This window comes from Maylandia zebra, linkage group LG11 (genome assembly GCF_041146795.1).
Source record: "Maylandia zebra isolate NMK-2024a linkage group LG11, Mzebra_GT3a, whole genome shotgun sequence".
Lineage (NCBI taxonomy): Eukaryota > Metazoa > Chordata > Actinopteri > Cichliformes > Cichlidae > Maylandia > Maylandia zebra.
In genome coordinates, this window is record NC_135177.1 from 37,321,099 (window position 1) to 37,345,133 (window position 24,035).

A 24,035-nucleotide genomic window follows, 5' to 3' on the forward strand; every position below is an offset into this window, starting at 1 on the left:
CTGGCTGTGTTAAAGTACTTTATAAATAAAGTTGGATTGGATAAAGTGTCCAAAGACATCCAGCTTGTGGGGACAGGTTGATTGGATAATCCAAATTGTCACTAGGTGTGAATGTGTGAATGAAAGTGAGCACGAATGGTTGTCTGTCCCTGTGTGTTGGCCCTGCGACAGACTGGCGACCTGTCCAGGGTGTACCCCGCCTCTCGCCCTATGACAGCTGGGATAGGCTCCAGCGCCCCCCGCGACCCTGAAAAGGATAAACGGAAGCGAATGGATGGATGGATACAGTGCTGTGGGTTTTCCACAGGGACAACTTTTAGGACTCTTTATCTTTCTAATGTTTGCTAATAATCCACACGGTTCTCTACATGCCGCTAACGCTTTCATGTGTTTTCAAAATGTGCCTCAAACATCAGATTAGCGAAAACTGAAAGCATTTATTTTACACACAGATTTTTCCACCCACAGCAAAATGCTAAACCTCTACACACACTGATGACTGTTTTACACAAAGACGTTACTAAACAGATAAATGCATCATTTTGTTAACTTTAATAATACTTTGTTTCCATTTTTCATGTGTTTGTTCCTCGTGTTCTATGAAACTAGCAGAGACAGAACTGGTGCAATGAGCCTTTAATTCACAACATGCAATAAATCACAACTTGTAGTTTGAACACATTTTAAAAATGTAGAAAAACAACTCGTGTTTGTGATGTCACTCAAACACTGTACACATCTTTTATTGTAATATAATAAAATCACAAGTCCAGCCTGATCGTGGCTCCTCACAGAAGTCAAGTGACCAATCCACACCCACAGAACATTAAGGCACTTTGGAGAAAACACTAAATGAACTACCAGGTGACCGTGTCCACTGGGCTCCTCGCTCTCATGTGTATACATTTATCCTAGTCTCGATCTCAAACATTCGATTCACAGATTCGGGAACTTTAAGAAGCAAACGTCCAATCAGAATTTAACGTTGGAGAAAGAAAACCTTTGAAACAGCTGTTAGGACGGCTGCTCCACGACCTGCTGTTACAGCTTTTCCTGGCGCCGCCCCGTGTGTCATCACAGGAAACAGCAGTGACGGGATTCAGCTCAAACAAAAAGATTTAATATGAGCTGAATAATCGACCAAATGTATGCAGGACTTTAGTCTGTAGTAGAAACACAATCAGTGGCATTAAAAATGAAAGAATAGACCTGAGACTAAAAGTTGCTGTTGAGTAAAATGTTTCCATGTGTGAAGCTTTGTTGGTCTCAAATGAAACAAACAGACTCGAGATTAAAGAAAGTCACGTTTCTCACTCACTATGTGTTCACAGACTCTCTGCATCGAATCATATCTGTTATTAATCTCTGTCTCTCCTCCACAGCATGTCTTCATCCTGTCTTCCTTCTCTCACCAACCAATCACAGTGATTGGCCCCGCCCCTCCCTGAGCCTGGTGCTGCTGTAAATGAATCTGTGGCATGTGTAGAAAACAGGGTCAAGACTTGTACAACTAGAAGACTTCCAAGTCTTGCCCAATTGCATACGAGCTTTGGCTGCTTTCCACTAAACTGGAACATTTGTACAAACAAATCTCACCTGGAGACCGAGTCGTTTCCCTCCGACAGTGAAAAATGTAATGAGCAGTAATGTATTATCAGCGGTCCAGATTCATAGCCAGTCTAATGAATGTTTCTGTCCCCCAGTGGACACGCAGCCATACATCAGGTCACTTTGCATCAGTGAGAATATCATCATCAAGCTGGAGCCAAAATAAATAATGTAAACAGTGTGGTTTGTCTATGGTGGAGCCCGGATCCATCAGAGTACTCGAGGCATGGAAATAACTGTAAACGCTCACAGCAACGCCTTCAAATAGCCTTCAGGAAAACCACATCGCTGTCCCACTCTGACTGACAAACACCTTCGTTTTGGATTCACGCAAAACATCCAGACGGAAAATTAAAGCCCAGCTTTAGGGTAAAAAAAATAAGTCCAAGGAAACAGAAACAAGAAAAGTTTGAATTTTATCCCAAACTGGAAAAACAGCATAGTAAAAGTTCAACCATAGAAATAGTAAATACATACAAAACTCAAATGTAAATCTTTTCACGTGTTGTGATTTAACACGATGATGTAACGGCCTGCTGCAGTAAGCTTATCAGTGCATAAGAAACCAAACTCTTACAAATGAAGCTGGTGCAGACAGGAAACCAAAGAGGCAGCGAGCACAGCAAGTGAGCATGGTGCACCATTACGAACAGCATCACAGCGTGAAATAAAGCTTATGAGACACGTGACGTTAATGGGACGGGAACCCCTCCACACTGTGCGACCCTCAGGGGTTCAGGCCCTGACGTACCGGACTCACTGGGAGCAGGCAGGATGTGATGTCACTGTTGTGAAGTCAGTCCCTGCAGCCTATCAAACAGGACCGTGACTGTATGAGGAACTCGCAGTCTCTACCTGCAGGGTCACATGACTTCATGACCAGCTTCAGATAACGAAGAGCTGAGTGACCGCTCTTATTCAGTGTCTCAGTCAGTGGCACGTTTTACTACTGAAACCCTGTGGGCGGGGCTTGTACCCTGGACAGGTCACCCCACCTACGTCTTTGGACTGTGAGAGGAAACCCAGACAGGGAAAACATGAAGCTCCAACCGCTGCACCGCTAAGCCACCACAACCTAATTATGCTTTTTAAAGTTAGTTTATGAAGTTGTCTGAAGCTGAAAGCATTCGTACAAAAAGCTCACATGCTTTCATCAAGTTCCTACACCAACTAGAACATCCTGACGGTTCCCACAGACCAGTCGAGCAGGAACCCGTTACGATGTCACACAGTGTGTAGAGGCTCCAGGATCAGACACTAACGGGTATTTAAATGTACTACAAAGTACTGTGTAAACCTTCCACAGTTTAACATTCAGTTTGAATCCAATTAGAGGTCAGGCCTTCATTTGGTGCTCTGAGCTACTTCAGAGGAAATTTCAGACACATTCAGTGCACAGTCAGAAGCATCGCACAGTAAGGCAGTAATCTCAGGATTATCGTTACACACCGAATGGTTTTACTCGTTTGTTAACGACAGGTGGCAGAAAAGGGTCTAACTTTGAGCCTTTTTATTCTAAGAATTAAAGCGAAACCAGTTTGGGTTCTATGAAGAACACGCAGCAGAAAAACTGGAAATGTGTTTTTCCTCCAAGACGTTCACAGCAGTTTATCTGCACACCTGTAAACTGGGATTAATCGCTAAAAACAATCAAACAATAAATGGCACTTTGTTATTAAAGACCAATAAGACAAGCAGCAGCTGTCATGTGAACACTGACATGTTAGCATGAACTCCCCTCCTGTCCAATCAGATCGGCAGTGCAGCCGAGAAAAAATGGGCGTGGCATCAACAATAGTCATGCTAGGTCACGCTTGTTAGCTAGTGCTGCTATATTAACCTCTTCATTAAATTCCATTTAATAAAATGTTAACTATGTATCAGTAATGCACAGTCAACAGAAAACATAAGCATGGTTTAACCATTTTCAACAAACTCTTAATTCTGTCTCTTCAATTTGTTTTAATAATCACTTAGCTGTAAGCTAACGTCTCGGCTAACGTTGGCTACCTGCCACATTTGGCGTCTCTGTCTCGATTCGTAACGATTGTTCACGTTAAAGTTTTTAGGTTCAGAGGTGTGACTTCATTTTCCACGTAAGTTCAACTGAGCGTTGAGTCAATCAGAGATGTTTGCAGAGCTGACAGCCCAGAGGTGCTGCATGCGGTCGGAGCTAGCAGTTAGCGGGAGTGGACGTCACCGTGTGCAGATTAATAAACGTTTTCTGTCACTGAGTGAAAGCACAGATTAAATAACTATGATCAGAACGAACGGGCTGGGAGAGGTACGCAGAGATTGTGCTTAAACAGTCGGACGATTGTAAAACGGCTAACACGCTGCGCTCAGTGCAGCACATTGAATATTTACAGCATCTTTTCATTGTTAGCTCGTCTGTGCGTTCACTGATGTGGCGTTGCAATGACTTCTTTTGGAAAACACACATTCTCCAAAAATGTAGCTTCCAACATATAATTATAAATCCAAACACTTTTAAATGGATGATGTTTAATATTTACTACAATATGTCTTCGTCTGTCCATAGATACACACTTTTAATCTCTTTGGTTCATTTGAATCCATCTCAGCGCGTCTGAACGAAGTATCATTGATCATTAATCACGTGAATATTTGGATAATCTGAATGAATCCATGTCATTACATTTATTAATCTGCACAGATTTCCACACAGTTCATTTTTAATCCTGATATAATTTATACATCGCTCTCTTTTGGCATCCTCTAAAATAATCACAGATGTGCTTTTTAAATACAAAATTCAGACTGAATTTTAAATTCAAATGGCTAAAAGTTTGGTTCTTTTAAGCACCGAGGACAGCTGAACAAAAAGAGTAATTACAATAATCTGCAGTTCCTGCTGAAACGTCTCTAAACTGTTCAGTTACAGATTGAATCCACGTCAGTGACATATTACATGTTCTTCCTCCATAACACAGACGCTGTGCTTTGGCCTTTATTTCTCTTATTGTCAGTAAATCCCACAAGCAGACATCAAACACTGGAGCTTCCCACAGAACACCTCTCGACACACAAAAACATTCAGGTTTATCTCCTGTACATGTGTCTACGGGACACACGGCTCCCAGCTGTGGTCTGATTTAACGCGACACAAACTGAACCGCGTGTTTTCTGATGTATTTGTCGGGTTTTCGAGCATCTCAAGCAGAACAGCTGGAGACATTTGTCTTTAATGTAAGTGGGCGTGTCCATGAGTCAAACTGGTTCTTATATTTATCTGCAGCTTGTTTTGTAATATAAATGAACAATGACATCATTACAGACCCACATAATCAATGTGAGATTTTTTCAATCATTAAAACTTGCAACCTGTTTACATGCGTGTGGTTTGCACTGTTTACATGCAGCGTCTTCAGCTTCCTTGAATCTTTAAAAATGACCCAGCTGGCTAAAACAAACTGAACCTCCAGCAGGTTAGACTCCGCCCACGGGCTTCCTGACAATCAAAGAAATAACGATTTCTGCCACGTGTCTTTACTCGCCAAAAATGACGATGTTTTGTTCTTTTGCTTTGTTGGCATGCCGACGTTTTACCTGTTTCATTTGTTAGCATGCTGCTGTTTTACAGCCCCTGAGTAAATTTTTAGCATGCTAACAACAACATTAGCATGCAACTCGTGTTTGAGTGATAAAAATATTTCAACACTAATATTTTAAAGTAGAACTGCTGTAATTTTAATGCATCTGTGGTCCAAACTGCTTCTGCAGAGCTCGAGGAAGTTTCAAAGGAGCAGAAGGATGGGCGCTGTAAACCGTGAGGACACGCTCATTTATGGCACACAGCAGTGTGAGGGCGCCATCGCTTTAGAGCCCACGCCTCATTCTTAAGGACAAAGAAAGAAAACAACAGGAATGATGGGAAATATAATAAAGGTGACAATTCCAGGTGACTGTGCTGTCGTTCATGAATGAGGATTACCGATGGTTCAAATGTGACCCAGAGCACCGTTACCATGGAAACGTGACCACAGCGGTCCGATTTAACGAGGAAGTAAAAGAATGACACTGACTGCTGTCCAGCCCAGCCGGTGCTGCGTCGGCGCTCCTCTGCAGTAAGAGTTATGATCACATCGATTTATCCAGGTGGTCGCTTGGCAGAGAAGAACCAGGACACAGCAAACTGCCAACACAGCCATCTGACTCCATCATGACGGGACGCTTTTTACATGGCTGCAGAAAAGCATGATGGGAGAAACATGCGGGGAGAGAGTGTTAGAGTCTCAGGGCAGTGGAAGTAATTGCTGTCATGTGGATCGGCCTCACATCTTTGGATGTGGCTCGAAGAAAACAGTTGGCTCACTGTTTGGAAAAAAAAAAGCACTTTTAACTGATTAGCATCGTTAGCATCGTTAGCATTCCTCAGGGAAACCCTCCTCTTATCACAGGGAACTCAGCTCGAGCAGGGAGGTGCACGCTTGCATTATTTATACGATAACAATGTTTTAAATGTGGTACGCAGCCCCCTTCAGTCCAACTGTGGACAAATATGCACCAGTCAGGTGTAACATAATGACCGTGTGCCTAATGTTGTGTCGGCCCCCCTTTGGCTGCACCCATCGAGGCTGTGCTGTGGGTGGAGCCTCTGCAGATTGGACCGTTTGTGCAGCACCTCGCACTGATGCTCTGACTGAGGTGGCCCGTGACCCCGTGACCCCTGCTCCTTCCTTGGAGCCCCGCAGGAGCTGCAGTGTCGCAGCTGCTCTGAGCCAAACTGTCACAAATCCTCACGCTCGTCCGATTTCCTGCCTCTAACATCGACTTTGAGCACAAAACGCTTACTAGTCCCTGAATGCACTGCAATTTAACAACATGCTTCACTTGAAACGTGCTCATAAAAAGCAGATGAGGCCATGAAGGTTTGATTCTGCAGCGCGTTAAAAAGACGACACCCTCGCCCAGCGCTGGAGACGTTTAACCCAAAACCACGTGAGCAGGTAACAGGCTCAGACCAGAAGCAGGTGAAGGACAGCACCTACCAGACTGAGGCCCACAAGCCACGCTGTAAGACGTCCACAAGTTCACGGCCATCAGGAACGTCGCTATGAATCCAAACACCTGTGAACGAACACACAATGCGTTACAAACACCTTTCAAAGTAAAGCTGCTCAAGTCTACTGACGGATCGCACTCAGCTCAGAGAAGTTCAGGCAGGACCAGATTTCTGTTCTCAGGAAAGAACTTAATGTGACGTCCTGCGTGATCAGAGGGAGGACTCGGTCTGCAGGAGCCACACACAGCTGGTCTGCTGCAAAGTGACACAACGCGAGTCTCGCAGTTGTGCGCTTACGTACCGATCCGGCCACCAGCGCTGAAACTCCACCGCTATTCGCCGAGGCGATGATGGAGGCGATGAGGATGAGGATGCATCCCACAGAGTAATGGAAGAACTCCTGAAACAGCAGAGGAACAATAAACATTTCTCAGCATCTGTCAGCACCTCGTGTCCACCACAGAGGAGCTCCGAGCCTTCCTCAGAGCTCCGCTTTAGTGAAGGCTTCAAAGTCGGGTCTGCTTCTGAAACCAGGATGCAAACATTCACTCTGCCGGAGCTTCAAGTCCCGTTTCACTCGCACGAGTTTTCATAGATTCATTAATAAATACCGCTGGACAGGAAGTGCTTTTAATTTCCAGCACGTCTCTCATCCTGCAGCCGGATGAGCTCGCTGAGAGTTCAGCACAGGAACCAGACCTGCACCGCAGCTGCTGAACTTTCAAAATAAGAGCAAGGGCCTGACCGCTGCTGAACAGATGTGCGTACAGATGTGCAGAGGATGCTGGGGGTCGGGTGACATGGAGGCAGGTGCTCTGCTGTGGAGCTTTATTAGTACTGCTTACAGCTGAGCAGACTGCATATATGTGCAGCGTCCACATGAAGATCAGCAATCATCTCACAATGTTTAACATTTCTCTGGATTCAACAGAACAGGAAGAGGAAGTCTCGCCATGTGTGGAAGCATAAATCTGAGCCGAGCGACTAACAGCTGCAGGGTGATGTTTCGTCTCAGGCTGAGATCTCCCAGCACGTTTGGTGCTCATGAACCTTTTCAAGGTCACAAAGCTCTCAAAAGGTTAAGGAACAATTTGCAGCAGCTGATTTGTTTCATTTTGATCAAAAGTCTGAGATTTGCTCTGAAAATCACCTCTGCTCACGGCCGACTGGTCAGGAAGGTAAACGAGGGACTGCTGGTGCACTGCAAGCATCCGCACATCAGAAGCTCTCTTCCTTCCTTGAACTCCACAGAGAAGCCAGAGGAACATTTGGGTTCTTCTGGCTTCTCTGCGTTGCATAACAGCAGCTTCCTGTTACGCTACGCTGAGAATCAAACGCTCAAGTCTTCGATGCAGAAGTTTGGCTGAAATGCAGAAGCGAGACCGACACAGACGGATGGAAGCGTCGCTCCTCTTACCGTCAGCGGCCAGTTGATGCAGGGCATCCTCGTCTGCAGCCTGCACAGGTGCATGAGGAAGAAGATGAGGAAGGCTACGAGGAACCACAGCGTCACCACCTCGAAGTACTGGAAGGCCGGCCAGCTGGGCCAGCCGCGAGTGCAGAACACACACAGGAAGGCGATGAGCAGGGAGATCTGGCAAAAGGGAAATTCATTTTAATATGTGCTTCCTTTGCATTAGAGGCGAGCAGCGGTTTGAGGACGTGCATCACATGTTTTTGCATCTGCTTGTTTAAACAAGCAAAAGAGAAGAAAGCGATGCGCCGCGTTCACGGCCGACGGTTTTCAGAATGAGTTTTTATTTTCACACAATAGATAGATAGATCATTTGGTTCTGGCAGCTTCAGCTCAGGTAAACGCTGTGTGGGGATGTGTGCAGGCTGTGGCTCTGATTGGCTCTGTGGCTCTACACTAACTTTTTGCCACTAAATGTTTTTCTTAGGCGCATCAGCACAAAAGTTAGGCGCACCCAAAGCTTTCAACCACATCGCCTAACGCTGCAGTTTTACATGTGCACTTTTAATAATAATTCCCCCCAGGGATCAATAAAGTATTCTGATTCTGATTCTGATTAAAGGGGGAAACTGATGTCACAGACAATATTCATTTGCAAATGATTAACTAACAATCTTATGCTTGTCCTTAAAGTGCGTGGCTCTCTTTGGTAATGCTGTAGGCAACGTTAAACGTATTCGTCACATCGGCTCCTCTGACGACCTGCCTGCTGCTGAAAGGCAGCGGGGGGGGGGGACACTTGGGCATTTATTGCTCTCATTTACTGTTTGGTGGTTGCTGAAATAGTTTGTGAGCTTTAACCTGAGATTCTGGTGTTTCTGGCAAAATACGTTTATATTTAAAAGTCCATTCAGGATTTAATGACTCGATATCGGATATCTATATCAGAGAGGTCCCGCCCCTGACTGTCTCTGATTGGTTTAGACCACGATAGGGGCATGATGTGTGTCTGACCACACGGAGACGTTCAGAGTTGCAGAGACCTTTTTTTTCTTTCTAGTTGCACCATTAAAAAACTGGTGGCACTCCAGAGCCCTGCTCTGTTGCCACAGAAACTCTGATATTTAGCTCACATAAGCAGGAGTTGCTCCTGATGTGACGGCACAGCCTGAACCAACCAGGCCAAATGTGGCAGAAAGCTGTAAACATGGTTGTTCTGGGTCAAACAGCTGTTGGGTCTGAGTAATCGTTCAGCAGCCGATTTGTGTTTTTGTTTTAGTTCAAAGAATATTAGAATATTACCAAACCCTCCAGCGTCGTGGTCTCAGAGGAACACGTTTCAGACTGTTGACAGTACACGTGTTGGAGTACACGTGTTGGAGTACACATAGGAAACTGCATACAAACCACCGTGTTCAGAAATAATGAAGGAGGCGAGCTTCACTCCTGCAGGTCTGTTCTGAGACGGCGTTAAATGGTAAATGGCCTGTATTTATACAGCGCTTTACTAGTTCCTAAGGACCCCAAAGCACTTTACATATCCAGTCACACACACATTCACACACTGGCGATGGCAGCTACATTGTAGCCACAGCCACCCTGGGGCGCACTGACAGAGGCGAGGCTGCCGGACACTGGCGCCACCGGGCCCTCTGACCACCACCAGTAGGCAACGGCTGAAGTGTCTTGCCCAAGGACACAACGACCGAGACTGTCCAAGCCGGGGCTCGAACCGGCAACCTTCCGATTACACGACGAACGCCCAACTCTTGAGCCACGATCGCCCTTTAAAGGTTTTACACAGACGGTCAGACTCACCAGACACTTTATTAGGTACACTTGTTCAGCTGCACGCCAACACAAATATCAGCCAATCACATAGCAGTGACTCACTGAGACGACCTGCTGAAGTTCAGAATGATGGAGAAAGGCGACCTGAGTGACTCTGAACATGGTTGTTGGTCTGAGTGTGTCAGAAACCAATTTCTGAGCTGACAGGAAGGCACCAGGACCTCGAATACAGCACGATCTGGCATCCTCGTGTCGGTGTTGTTCCCACATCATCATCATAAATGTTCCAGGTTCAACATTGCGAGTGACCAATCACATTGTTGTGACGTCATACTTTTGCAAGCCGAGCGATTCATTCATTTACGAAATTCCAATGTTGCAAGGACAACATGCATAAATCTTACCGTTTGTTACAGAACAGCATCCTGAAATGCAAAGATTCAAATCGCTGCATCGGAGGACAGAGGCCGTTACGCAGACTTTTTTTTACAGCGCTTTTTTTTACGAAGTCGCAAAAGTGTGACATCACAACAATGTGATTGGTCACTTGCAATGTTAAACCTGGAACAACATTTATGATGATGATGTGGGAACAACACCGACACGAGGGTGTCAGATCATCATGATGAACACTCGTTACGACCATCGCATGCAGAGCATCAATGAACGTGTGGAACATCGAGCAGATGGGCTACGGCAGCAGACGACCACACCAGGTGATCAGAGAAACGCTGCCTGGTCTGATGAGTCTCAGTTTCTGCTGCAACCGTCAATGATGGAGTCAGAGTTTGAGGAAGCAGCATGAAAGTGTGGATCCACTCTGGCCTGTTTCAGCGGTAAGAGCTTCACCGAAACGCCACAGCCTGCCTGAGTGTGGCATCCCTTTTTGACCAGAGTGTACCATCTTCTGATTGGCTGCTTCCAGCAGGATGACGCTCCATGTCACAAAATCATCTCACTGTGATCACATGACCAAAGCCCCTGAGAAATGTTTCCAGCAGCTTGTTGATTCTGAGCCATGAAGAATTAAAACATCTCTAATAAAGTTGCTTGTGAGTGGGTCTAATGGTGCTATTATAATAACACGAGGACACGTAAAACAGCTGGAGAGGTCCCCTGTAAAAGCCTGGGGGTCTGTAGCTGTCTCTGAGCCCCGGGCCCCGTTTTCTGTTCGCCCGTCCCTGTCTGGATGGAAGTTTTTACGAAAATCAATATTTCTCCATCAGGAGCCGATCACTCCGAGCATCACAGGCCGATCAATAACAACAACAGTCGTTTAAATATTTCACAGTTAAAGTTTCTCGTGTCTAAATCTTTAGAAAACCAGGCGCACACAAACCCGGGTAGAACCGGGTAAAGCCCCGGGGTTTGTCCACCGGACCGACTCTTACCAGCTGTCCGATCTTGAGCAGTCCCGGGATGGTCTGGGTGTAGCCCAGGTTCAGGCCGCTCTCCCCGGATGTCCTGGTGGTTGTTGTCGTGGTGATGACGGTGTGAGACATGATGCCGGTAAACAGCACGGTAAATGAAACGTTTAAACGAGTTTAACCGCAGCGGAAAGTCACCGTCGACCGCGCGACACGGCACAGCCCGTTTTTATCGCTGACGTCAACGCGCAGCAGATAAACGCGACTGCTTCCGGGATATATTTCATAATAAAAGCACCGACAAAACCCCGTCCTCTCAAAACACTTCAGTGTGTATTGATATATTCTCAGTATAATAACAGTAGCATGTTTTTAATTTAATTTGTTTTTTGAGTGTATTTTTCTGAGTGTGTCTGAAATATCAATTTTTATGAGTTCCATAGACTGTATATAAAGATGGACACCACCACTTTGACGTCACCCCCTGGTTTTGGACATTTTAGAGCCTTGTTTTCTTATTAGTGTACATCCACACACACATATGTCTGCTAATCAGTGTTCAATAACATCTTATCACTCTCCTCCTTCACAGGTGAGCCACTCTGACAGAAACTTTGCGCGCACATCATTGAGATTGGGTCATTAACATTTATTTTAAATCACAGTTCGTTCGATTTTCGTGTAAATTCTGGTCATTTCATCATCCTCTGTGAATAAAATGTCGTGTTCTGCTTTTGCGTTTCTTTCATGTGTCAAGCTCAACATACATCACCCGTATATGACTCAACAATCACCAAAGCTTTGGTGTACCCTCAGTGAAATCCTTGAATTTCAGTCACTAAAAACTGGAGCTCCGCCTTCTTGAACACTCTGTTAGTATAGGACCTCACAGCAGACATGTTATTGGCCACATGATGTCATTAAAAATTCTCCAAAATGCTCCAGTGGCACAAACACCGTGCAGAGGTCCAGTTCAGGGACTCCAGCCACACCCTGTGACCATCCAGCTGTTAGTCAATGACTGGCCACGCCCATAAATTTAAGTCTCAAAACTCACAGATAAAAAAATCAATTACTCGGTTACAGTTGTTATGAAGGGGGAATCTGTAGAGACCAAGCAGTTTATATCTTTGCTGTAAAGTTTAACATGGGAGTCTATGGGGACTGACTCTCTGCTGCCCCTGCTGGACATCACAGGAACTGCAGGTTGTGGTGATTTTATCTCATTTATTTATTGTTGCTTGTTTTATAATAAATGAAATTTGATTTATAAAAATAAGTTAAAATGATCAATTAAAATTATATTAAAGCTGAACGTCAAGTTTGATGTTTGAGGTGTTTATTCTAACTCAAACACGGCTCTCGTTTTGTTGGTGAATTTGCTTCTTTTAATTTTCCATCAGATACTTCATGATCCATCATGATTCAGAAAATAATGTGGGGAGATCTCTGATAAGACCATAGTTTGTTGTTAGGATACCTAACAGGAAATTAAACAGATGCTAGAGAGTCAGTAATATCACTGAATCCCATCTTTATTTATGTCATTGTAATATTGTGGTTTCTGTTATTTCCCTTTACATGTGAGAGTCATTTATAAGATAACTTTAATCAGTCTGAGACGGCTGCAGCAGACACACACAATCATGAGTGGTGCCTGATAACGCTGGACTTTATGTTGTTTTCTGACTGAAACATGCTGTGAGTCTGCTTGTGTTTGTTTGGCCTTTATTTTGAAGCAGACATCCTGTGTGTGCAGGTTTTTGGGTGGCTGAGGTGTCAGCGTTGACCTGTGGGCTGAGTGGAGGTGTGGTCTCTGTCAGGAAGCACTGCAGCAGCAGCTTCCAGAGAGGCACGAATGTTCCCGAGCAGCAGGACAACAGAGCTGCTGTCAGGACGTTTCCCTTTAAACTGAACACACGCACACACACACTCACACTCACGCACACATGCACGCACACGCACACTCACACTCACGCACACATGCACGCGCACGCACACACACACTCCTCCATTCAGAGCTCAGCACCATTTTCTCTGTTTTCTGTTTGAATATTTCACGTTTAAGCAGGAAACATGAGATTAAAACCTTCGTTTTAAAGAGTGTGCAGACATGCAGACCAGCTCACGAGACAACAGTGAGATAAATATAGAGGAGTAAACTACGTCAGTCGTCTGAACACACACAGGGCGGTGATGCTCGCCTGCATCCTGAGGTAACAGAAAACGAGCTGAAGTTCATTAATCACACTCTCTCAGGCTGAGCTGCGAATACGAATTTTTCTGATTTCAACTCGATCTTCGTGGACACACAGAAGGACACGAGGTTTCTGCGCTTCTGCGATGGATGCAGCTCAGGTTCACTACATCAGCTCTGTACATGACCAGAAATGGGAGGAGCTACAGTTGAGCTGTTGTGCTTTAGAAGTACAAAATCAATCATTAAGCACATCACGCTCGCCAGCTTGTTTCTGTGCCGCGTTCACGAGTACAGATCGTGTTCCTGTGCAGGTGATAAATGCTAAACTTCTGTGCACCACAGAGCTGAGAGGTGGTGCCTGTTCCAGTCACCATCCAGAGCTCCCAGTCAAAGGTGAGGGTGGGGGCGTGGATCGACCTCTGAGTCGACAGCTTTGTTTTTACCACCACAGGCCGGTACGGCGTCCACGTCACTACAGAGGCGTCACCAACTCATCATAGAGGAGGCCCCGAGACACTTGAACTCGGATCCAGCTCAGACTGGAAGTACTAACTCTCAATCCCAACACTGCACATGTAGCTGTGAACTCTCAGTGCAAGCTGGACGCCACCCGGAGAAGCCAGGCGAGTCACAGAGATGCTCAGACCACCACAGGGAAGCACCACCCGGCTCCACGAGAACACTTGACAAGCTGCAGCATCACGAGCCGCTGATGCGACAACGTTACTGTGTGACGGCAGAACATCGCAGACAGACGTGAGAATGCTTTTCTATCGCCGGCTCTAACGAGTCCGTTTTTATGTTTCTGTTTAGTCTCAGGCTGGTTTTGTTTCAAGGACTCTGTTTGTGATCAAACGGTGACGTCTCTGTTTCAGAAGGCGGGAGCTGGAGGAGTCTTCGACTAAAATGCTCTCAGAGCATCATTCATAATTCAGACAGCGGCCTCAGAAGCAGTAAACCTGAAGGAGAAGGAGACGCACATCAGCACAGCTGAGCTGCAGACTGAAGATGCTGCTGTGGTCCGGCCTGCTGCGAGGCTGCAGTTGTTTCTGTCACTTTCATGTCCGCAGCAGCTCTTTCTTGAGTCTAATCTGACAGTAATATAAAGTTTTATGTGAGGACTATTGAATTATACTGATGGGAAAAGTCCCACACAGAGGACATGTTGAACACGGCAGGATTAGAGGATGTGTGTTTGCTGCCGACGTGATGTTGGCGTGGCCGCTGACGCTCACTTCCTCTCCCGAGCCTCATATGAGGTTTGCTTTTTGTAAATCCTAATAAGGTGTGTGACATCATACGTGGTACGGGGCGATTCTGTGGATGCTTCAAAGCTACGATATAAAAGCGCTGCTGATGCGAGCCAGCGTGTTTCCGTCTGGTCCAGCGGTCTGTAGGTGAGCAGTGGAAGCTTCTCTGTGTCTGTGGGTGGGCCGTCAGCTCCTCTGCTTCCCTTTCTGTAAATTCAGCGCACGTCACTGCAACAGAAAATGAGAATGCCCTTTCACAGGTGAAGACTTCAGGCGCTGTCTGAGATTACTCCCACGGTGGGGGTTATGTGGGGGGTTGCTGAGAAAAGGATAAACCCCCGTCGCTGTCTCAAGAGTCTTCGTGATACTTTTACCTCTAAAATACGTCATCCTTCTTGCCGCGCTGGTCAAAGTAAGCATTAAGTGACTCACTGACTGATATAGAACAGACAATGACACAATAACCACAGACAGCTTCGACTTCCTGTCTCATGTGAACATGAGCGCAGGGCTGAAGCACAGTAATGTTCACGGAGGCGCTGCTTCGACCGAGGTACGCCTGAGCAGCAACTGCAGCACCGAGCATGAAGTTTCACAAGCTGCAGTCCCTGTGATGGAGCTGCGTCTGCCTCCAGCAGCGTCCTCAGAGACGTTAAGACAGTGGTGTCCAACTCCAGGCCTCGAGGGCCGGCGTCCTGCAGGTTTTACATCCCACCCTGGGTCAACACACCTGAATCAAATGGTTAGTTCATTAGCAGCATCTGGAGAGCTTCAGGACATGTTGAGGAGGTCATTTAGCCTTTAAATCAGCTGTGTTGGATCGAGGACACGTCTAAAACCTGCAGGACGCCGGCCCTCGAGGCCTGGAGTTGGACACCTGTGCTTTAAGACGTCCAAGTGATCGACGTACGGTCACGCCGCAGCGTCACACAGCCGGAGGGCAGAACTGTTCGTGCTCTGTAGCTCAGGGGTGTCCAACTCCCGGTCTCGAGGGCCGGCGTCCTGCAGGTGTTAGATGCGTCCTTGAATAAATCACAGCTGATTTAAAGGCTAAATTTCCTCCTCAGCATGTCTTAAAGTTCTTCAGAGGCCCAGTAATGAACTCATCATGTGATTCAGGTGTGCTGACCTGTGGGATGCCGGCGATCGAGGCCTGGAGTTCGACACTAAATGTTAATGGACTGATTCTTATATAGCGCTTTTCTTCTTGGCAACCAGACTGGAGCAGACTGGGATCAAACCATCAACCTTCTGGTTAGTAGATGACCTGCTCCACCACCTGAGCTGCAGCCAGCCTGTAAGTAAGTAAGTAAGTAAAATTTATTTATATAGCACTTTTTTAAGACAAAACGCTGTTACAAAGTGCTTCACAAGAAAACATGTCAAACAAACAATATAGCAACATAAAGAAAGTATAAAAGCATATCAAAAAAGCAATAGTACAATATAAATATAAAATAAAACAACATGTTACGCATTAACATTTCCCAAATGCCTGTCTAAACAGATGAGTTTTAAGCTGTTTTTTGAAAGAAGCCATCGTGTCGATGGTGCGTAGTGGGGGGGGTAAACCATTCCACAGTATAGGAGCCAGGGTTTGAAATGCGTGATCCCCCTTTGTTTTCAGACGAGTCCGTGGGATAGATAGACGACCGCTATCAGTGGATCTAAGAGTTCGCTTTGGAGAATAGGGCTGGAGAAGCTCCGAAGCGCCTGGAGGCAGCAGAGGCTGCGCTTGTTTTACAACAGTTTGGCTCGTTAGACTGGAGCCACTTTCATGACGGCGTTTGTGCGTTGGAGTCTTTTTCATGTAACTATCTGACCACACGTGGCTCCACAAAACCAGCACAGGCAGAATCCATCTTCATCCAAATGCACCTGATTTTCCATTTAGGGCGCGTCACACCTGATCCTGTTTGAATGGAAGCTGCGTGCGGCCTTTTCATGAATCTCCATTTGAACGATTACAGAAAGAAGCGATGAGACTGTCGGAGCTTCACCTTAAGTAACACATACGTTTTGTGCTGTGTTTGTGGGTTTTAACACTGACGTGCGCTGTCCTGCTGGCAGCGGGCAGGTGAGCGGTGGGTTTTTGTAAGCTGGTGTTGCTGAAAGCAGCCTGCACGGAAAGCGAGGCCCAGAACAGCCCGTGTGCCCCGACCCGGCTCTGCCAACAACACGTCCTTCATCCTGGGCCTTCGGTGGTTCACGGTCTGCACCGCCATGCGTCACTGCACGAGCTGGAAAATTCAAAGAGACAAACAAGCTGCAAAAACGACAAAAACGTCTTTTCTTCAACTCCGAAAGTGTTTTTTAACACCTTTCATGTTCCCATAGCGACGTAACAACTGTTGCTTCACACTTTCAACCACATCCTGTGGCCACAAGGTGGTTAAACACATACCAACATGAACTGAAACACACACACACTCGTTTTCATGTCTTACTGAGGACGTTTGATTGACATAATGCCTAACCATGAAAATAAACCGAACTGTGACCCTGCAGCTAAAACCACACTTTGAATCTCAAACATGCTTCAGACTCGTGGGGACTTTGTCCCCTCCAGTATAGTGGCACGCCAATTTTCTGTCCGCACAAAGATGTCCAAACAAGTACACACACACACACACACACACACACACACACACACACACACACACACACACACACACACACACACACACACACACACTCACACATGCAGCAGCAGGAAGTGAAGCTCAAAGCTGCAGCATCTTGTGGAGTTCAGGTTGAAAACCAGCCGGGCAGAAACTGACCGGACGATGCTGCGCGTTGGTTTCACATGACGACAGCACACATGTGCCGAGGAATCAAACCCCAACCCAGCCTCACATGAACCACAACATCCGCTCTTGTACCCACAAAGGGTTTTGGCTTTTTATCTTGAAGCTAGTTTAACCTGCTGAAACAAACCAAACTACCAAAATAAAAGCACAGCATCCGTGTCACCCCTGCAGTACCGAACTCCTCTCTCCTGCGTCACTGGATTGTTGGATTGTAGTTATGTCAAGTGGTAACGGCTCTACTTTTTATCTCCTGACCAAACGCTCAGTGTGCTTCTCCCGCTCTGCTTCCTTACTGGATCTCTCTCTGACCTCTGACCTCTGTTTGGAGGAAAGGACCTGCCCCCTCTCCCCTGTCCTCACCTTAGCTGCCTGAAACCAAACCTCAGTTTTCTTGCTCTCAGCGTTGTACTGTACTTATGTGTTGTGGGAGTGTGCACGTGCTCGTGACTCATAACTGCAGAGCAAACCTTCCTCCGCATACAAATAAGGTGACACGAACTTCCTGCAGTTTCATTCCTGCGCTGCTGTAAATAAATCATCTCTGAGTTTTCATTTGACTTCGTTAAAATATTATGAAAAGCTCACATAAAACCAGTAAAATGTGTAAAAAGATCAAACCTGAAACAAAACCAGCTAAATGACCTGTGATACCAACTAAACTGTATAGTAACGATAATGATAATATGTGCTTTGACATGAACCACAGTCACAAATGTGACATGAATTGAAAATAAATGCTGTGAAACCCAAAAGGGTTCACAAAGCTGGCCACATAAGTCTGTGTGGTGTGGGTCGTCGGTCCTCTGTGGGATGAGTTGGAGTCACAGTGGGACTTCCTGCTCTGGGCCTTTGGCTTTGTGCTGTTTCAGTGCTGCTGCAGCTCTGATCAAACACATTATTGTTATTAACACTGACGCTCAGACGCATGACGGAAAACAAAGTGAGAGAGACCTCCGACCGTTTCCACTGAGCGCTCTGAGCCCGGTGTTTAAATCGATCTCTGGCGCCCCCTGCTGGACATTTGTTGGACGCAGACAAACGCCTCCTGGTTCAGAGCTTTAAAGGACATTTAAAGCAGGAAAAAACAGTAAAATACACAAAATGAACGACTCAGATCTGTAATATCAACTTTAATCTTCTCTTTGTTATCAGCAGCTCTAACATGGTTATCAGCCTGCAGCCATGTGAGCATCACACAGGCACACCTGTGCTGTTAGCGGACATTAGCGGAAGTGCAGGCTGTGATCATGTGACCTCGCGAGGATGATCTGTTGATATTGAAAATAGTGTGAATAATAAAGATGTGTGTGAGAATAAGAACAATAAAAACAAAGGAAACGAAGAGGTGAGCACAAACTCAGCATCAAACATTAAAAGCTCTGATGGAAAATAATAAAACAAACTTCTTGTGATTCTTATTTGAACAAAACTTTATTAACGAAAAAACATGAAACCTGATGTTCAGTGTTTCACGTTTTTACACATTTGTCTAACAATGAAAGACCCCCGCTCGATCCCGGGAGGAGACACGAATCTGCCACATCTAACAGGGTTCAGCTGCGAGGCATCAGCTGCGAGGCGAGTAACAGTAGGTTAGCTGAAAGCAGGCGATGGGGAGCAAGAACAGGAGCGGCGTGCGAGTGTTGGGTAGTTTGAGCGGTGGAGCTGGACCAGGTGAAGCGTGAGCGACAATGACGGAGGCTGGAGACAATGTCTGAATTAAAAGCTCCACGTTGCTGAGCAACAGAACAGCTTCGTGATGTTTCCAAGTCTGGACGAACGTCGAGGTGTGACTTTCAAAATTCAGGTTGTTTGGCAAGTCTGACTTTTTCTGCTGTTCCTGAAAATAAACACACATCTGAATCACACTTGATGCTCTTTGTTTATTCATAGTATATGTTTATAAGTTAATCAGAGATGTTTTTAATACCTCGCTCAGTCGTGGATGTTCATTGGAGAGTACAAGTCGCCTGAAACAAAGAACAGTTCAGCCGTTAAAGTCTGATCTCAGGTCTGTTTGACACAGCGTCCACACACCAGAATGACCACGGGTTGTGTTTCATCTGAACCACACGGTTAAACCATCTGACGCGTCTAGAGACCAGTTGGCATCTGGTTGCTGGAGATTGCCGGCTGTCACTGGGTGAGAATCGGTTGCAAACAGATTTATGCTTTTTCACCAAAAACCTCCTTGTGATTGCTTCGGTCACTGGCAGGTTGCTGTTGTCGTGTAGTTTGCATGCAGGAAGCTGATTTATCTGAAAATAGCTGCACTAAGTGAAAATTCGAAACAGTACTTTGAAGTATTGTTTCAAAGTAAAAGCTGAACTCTGCAGGAGTCACAATAAGTCTGGGAGCAGCTTGTGTGAATGAAGCTGCTTCTGTCAATGACAAATAAGGTCAGCAGAGATAATAACTTCCTGTTCTCACAGGACTCACAGGATATAGAAATGGCCTCTGAATAAACCTCCTGAAGCTCCTCTTCTCTTCCTGCTGAGACCTGCCGGTGATGATTTTCCACTTCAGGTGCAGAGACGAGAACAGAAAAAAAATCAGGTAAATATAAAAGTTATGAGTTGTTGAAGACAAACAGCAGCAATTACAGAAAGTTTGAGCTAAAGTAGAAAATGAGCAAACACTGAGCAAACTGTGTTTGTTTTTAACCTTTTCTGGAGGAAAACCACAGACTGTATATAAAAGATGGATGTTTCCACTGTGACATCACCCACTGGTTTCTGACTGGTTTTAATCGTCAGCATCAGTCTTTCGGCTTTAACCGTGCTGGTTTTTGGAAACAGAAGTGACCATGTTTGGGCGAGAAGGTGGAGTGTTAGCTTAGGGTAGCTAACTTGATGTCAGGCTGCATGCATTAACTGTGTGGATAGCCACTGATACCTGCTAATTACTGCCAGGGCAGCTTTGCATGATTCACAGTGGAAAATAATCCTCCTTTATCCCATACTGGGCTTTGGTGAAGCCCTTCAGTCGATCTCTCTGACAGCATAAAAGATGGACGTAGCTCCCGAGTATGAAAAGTGTCTGAAACATGGATTCTTTCTAATTGCCACCAGGGGGCGATACATGTATTTGGAAAAAGACTTAAATTCCTAAAGCAGACTACAGGAAAATGACCCTTTGCCTCACCAACTGTGATGAGTTTATGGGCTCAGTCGCTCATACTAAGACAGACGTTGAGTCCTTTAAATTTCTGATCATATGCAGACTAGATTATCCATTTAAATAGTTGTTTTGGCCTCTTTCAGCTTTATTTGATAGACACGGAGAATAAAGGACAGGAAAGCGTGGGCCAGAGTGGGACCTGGGCTGGCTGCTGTCAGCTGTATGGTATGTAGTCGCCCGCTCAACACACTGAGCCAGTAGCGGTTTTAGATACGGGCGACACGGGCGGTTGCCCGGGGTGGCATCGTGGTGGGGGGGGGGGCATCACGGGCATCGGCAAAAAAAAAAAATGCTCGTACTCATGCTGCCCCGACGTCAGTGAAACATCGTTAGTATGTCACTGATATTTTCACTGAAGTAAATATATTAGTAAAACGCTCCCTCAGACTAATGTGACAAAACAACAAATATAATCATGTAATAAAGAATGAATAATAAACATAAAAAAGAAAAGGTGCAAAAATGAAGACCGTTGATAAAGTAATTAACCACATTATTAAAAGGCAGCTTTGTTTCTCGGGCAGAACTCACAGGAGGCGGGTTCGTGCACGGTGACCACTGAGTAAACCATCTGCTGCTCTCGTTCAGCTGGACAGGCTGAGACCCGCTGACCATGATTTTCCACTTCAGATACAAACACAGAGAGCAGAACAGAAGACAGAAGGTTTATTTATATAGCGCCAAGTCACAACAACGGATGGCTCAATGAGTTTTATATTGTAAGGTAAAATATTGTACCAATAATACAAACAGGTGCTAGAGCAGCTTTGCATAATTCATAGTCCAAAATAATCCTTCTGTATCTCACACTGGGCCTCAGTCATCCTCCGCGGACGATCCATCGTCCAGTTTGCATTTCTGTTTGAGCGTTCTGATAAAAAACTATGAAACCTTTAATAATCGGTGACTCGTTTGAAGTTTGTGATATTTTATATAGTCACGATTTGACTGGACTTTTACTGCGTTTTGACATCAGGTGGTTCATTTTTTAAATATTTGGGCCTTGAGATTGTGATTTTATAAACTTCTGAATAATTTTTCTAATACATTGTCAGGGGCTGCGTCTGTGTCCCAGCATTTTTTGAGTTATTTTGGTGTTTTGATTGTTTATTATATACAGAGATAATGTTAGCTTATGTTTCATCTCTGTGTTTATGAGTCTTTTCCTTTGTTCTGTGTTCGTCTGTCTTGTCCTCTTTGTTTAACATCTAGTGATTCCTGTGCGCTCGTCTCCTTTATCTGTTCCCGTGTGTCCCTCCTTGTTCCGTGTCTCCACAGTCTGTCGTGAGTTTCATGTCTGTGTCCACGTTGTCGAGCTCGTGTTGCCATGTCCATGTTTCCTGTTTAGTTTTTTTATTTTGAGGCTCTGCCGCTCATGTTCAGTGTGTTTAGTTTTACTTCCCCTGTGGCGTCATGTTTGTCAGCTGTGCTTCTCAGGTGTTTCCACTTCCATCATTACCCTTCTGTGTATTTAAGTCCTCTTTCTTACTCTGCTCAGTGTCAGGTTGTCTGTTTGTCTGGTATCATGTACTTTACGTCTCAGGATTGCTTTCGTGCTTCGGTTCATGTTCATTTTCAGTTTTCGCATGCACCTGTTCTCATTCATGTGGGAGCTCTCTTCACTCTCTTCACTCTCTTCGCTCTGATCCTGAGGCTCTCTGGTTGGATACGTCCTCTCCGTGTGGTTTAGTGCACCCTCCGCCCTGCAGGTGAGCTCCTCCTCCTCCAGGTTCGGCACACAGCTGGTCACATGGTACGGGCTGGACTGTGAGGACTTAGTTTATCCCAGTTTAGAGTTTCATTTAGTTTTTTCCCAGCTCGCCTTGCCTTGTTTTCTGTTTGATATCAGCCTTAATAAACAGCTCGCTTTTCTGTTATACTTCGTTTTCTCTCCCGTGTCTGCTTTTGGGTCCACGCCACAACACCCCGGCTGCTCAGCCATGACAGAACATCCTGATTCCAGACTGTTTCCCAATGTTGAAGGCTCAGAATCTACTCAGTGCGTCGCTACATCTCCAGGATCTGCATCTGAAAGTACAGTCTCAAATCTACCTGTGAAAGGCTTGTACTCTCTGTCCCGGGTTAGTAGACCTCAGAATGGCGATGTTAGTCCAGAACTCTTGTTGCAATTCATACGACTGGAATTTCTGACAAGACGGCTTAACAACTGCATAACAACTCGTGTTGTTGAGCCAGCCATGACCATTTCTGTTGACTCCTTATGTGAGTTAAGTTATAGACTTGTGTACAGTTGGTAATGCTAATGGTGGGACAGAACGAGCCACCCAAGAGACAGAAACTAACCACTGACTGATAAATCATGCTTTCAGGGACGATCATGTTAAAGATGTTTTTTGTGTGGATGAACCGGCTCCTCCGGAGATAAAATCTCTGCCCGGGGCCTCGGAGAGGCTGAGCTGGAGGCTTCAGTAAACTCGGACCCCTGGGAGTAACTGAGCTGGGGCTCTGGAGAGCCGTCCAGCATCCCGCCATGCCGCTGGCTCAACCGCGGCTTCACGTCGTCATCTACAGCCCCACCACCTCTTCAACGTTCTGTAGCTACCCATGCTGCCCTCAGCTCAATGCCTGCAGCTGCCACGCCACTACCTGCTCAACAGGTTATGGTTTCCATTCTGCCATCTGGCCTTGCCACGTCCCAGCCAGAGGTCAACGCTTTGCCGAGTTGGTGCTCATTCTGAGGTCAACGCGTTGTCGGGACTTGTCCAGCATGCCAGGCATCCTCCAAGATCCATCCGGCGCCCACCAAGCCACCAGAGGATCTTTATTTTGGGTCCACGCCACAACAACCAGCCTCAGCCGTGACATAAAAACTGGCTGATGATGTTTCTAAGTGATGTAAGGTTTCAGCCTGCGGTGTTATGGTCATAACTTAATAACATTTACTTATTTTAATATTTGTGCTGCTTCTCTAATAATACAAACACTGCTTATGAGTTGTGTTTCGTTCCAATCAATGAATGAACTTCAGTCAGTCAGTGCAGAGCAGTTAAAAGGAGCTCCAGACGTCCAGCTACAACTATCAAACATTTCCAAAATAAAAATGCAAGTGAGCAAAACCTGACTCAAAACGTTTTTGAAAAATAAAAATAAATAAATAATAAAATAATATTGAATACTAATAAAAAAATATATGAAAAACATTGAATCAAATTAAATCAAGAGTCAAACAATTTAATTAGTAAATATGTAGCCTGTGTTAGACCTGCGACAGACTGCTCCGGCCCCTCGATCAAGACGAGGATAAGTGGAAGAGGATGGATGAAAAACACTCACAGGAAGTGGAGTCGGGCGTCGCAGCCACTGAATAAAATGCCTGAAATTCTTCTTCATGAGCTGCAGACTGTGAGACCTGCTGTGGATGATCGCGC

At 45.6% G+C, this 24,035-nt stretch overlaps 1 protein-coding gene and 1 long non-coding RNA gene across 2 annotated transcripts; both read right to left on the minus strand.

The window, feature by feature from the left end:
• Nucleotides 1–533: 533 nt before the first annotated feature.
• Nucleotides 534–11,447, minus strand: LOC101472030 (CKLF-like MARVEL transmembrane domain containing 7). The gene is made up of 5 exons (XM_004571071.3): nucleotides 11,231–11,447; nucleotides 8,052–8,228; nucleotides 6,936–7,034; nucleotides 6,621–6,699; nucleotides 534–5,814 (listed from the first exon to the last, which is right to left on the minus strand). Exons 1-5 carry the CDS (start codon nucleotides 11,339–11,341, stop codon nucleotides 5,807–5,809), a joined length of 474 nt encoding a protein of 157 aa, XP_004571128.1. The 5' UTR covers nucleotides 11,342–11,447; the 3' UTR covers nucleotides 534–5,806.
• Nucleotides 11,448–19,050: 7,603 nt separating this feature from the next.
• On the minus strand, nucleotides 19,051–24,030 carry LOC143420986 (uncharacterized). The gene is made up of 5 exons (XR_013100721.1): nucleotides 23,941–24,030; nucleotides 21,178–21,270; nucleotides 19,906–19,986; nucleotides 19,397–19,436; nucleotides 19,051–19,306 (listed from the first exon to the last, which is right to left on the minus strand). It is a non-coding gene; the product is annotated as an uncharacterized LOC143420986 (long non-coding RNA).
• Between the last annotated feature and the right edge of the window lie 5 nt (nucleotides 24,031–24,035).

Bases quoted from the DNA above. Each gene is read 5' to 3' on its own strand.
- LOC101472030 (XM_004571071.3), bottom strand. From the start codon at position 11,341: ATGTCTCACACCGTCATCACCACGACAACAACCACCAGGACATCCGGG. The intron at 8,229-11,230 runs GTAAGAGTCGGT...CCCTTTTGCCAG, and splicing joins TGCTCAAGATCGGACAGCTG to ATCTCCCTGCTCATCGCCTT. The intron at 6,700-6,935 runs GTACGTAAGCGC...GTTCGTTCACAG, and splicing joins CAGCGCTGGTGGCCGGATCG to GTGTTTGGATTCATAGCGAC.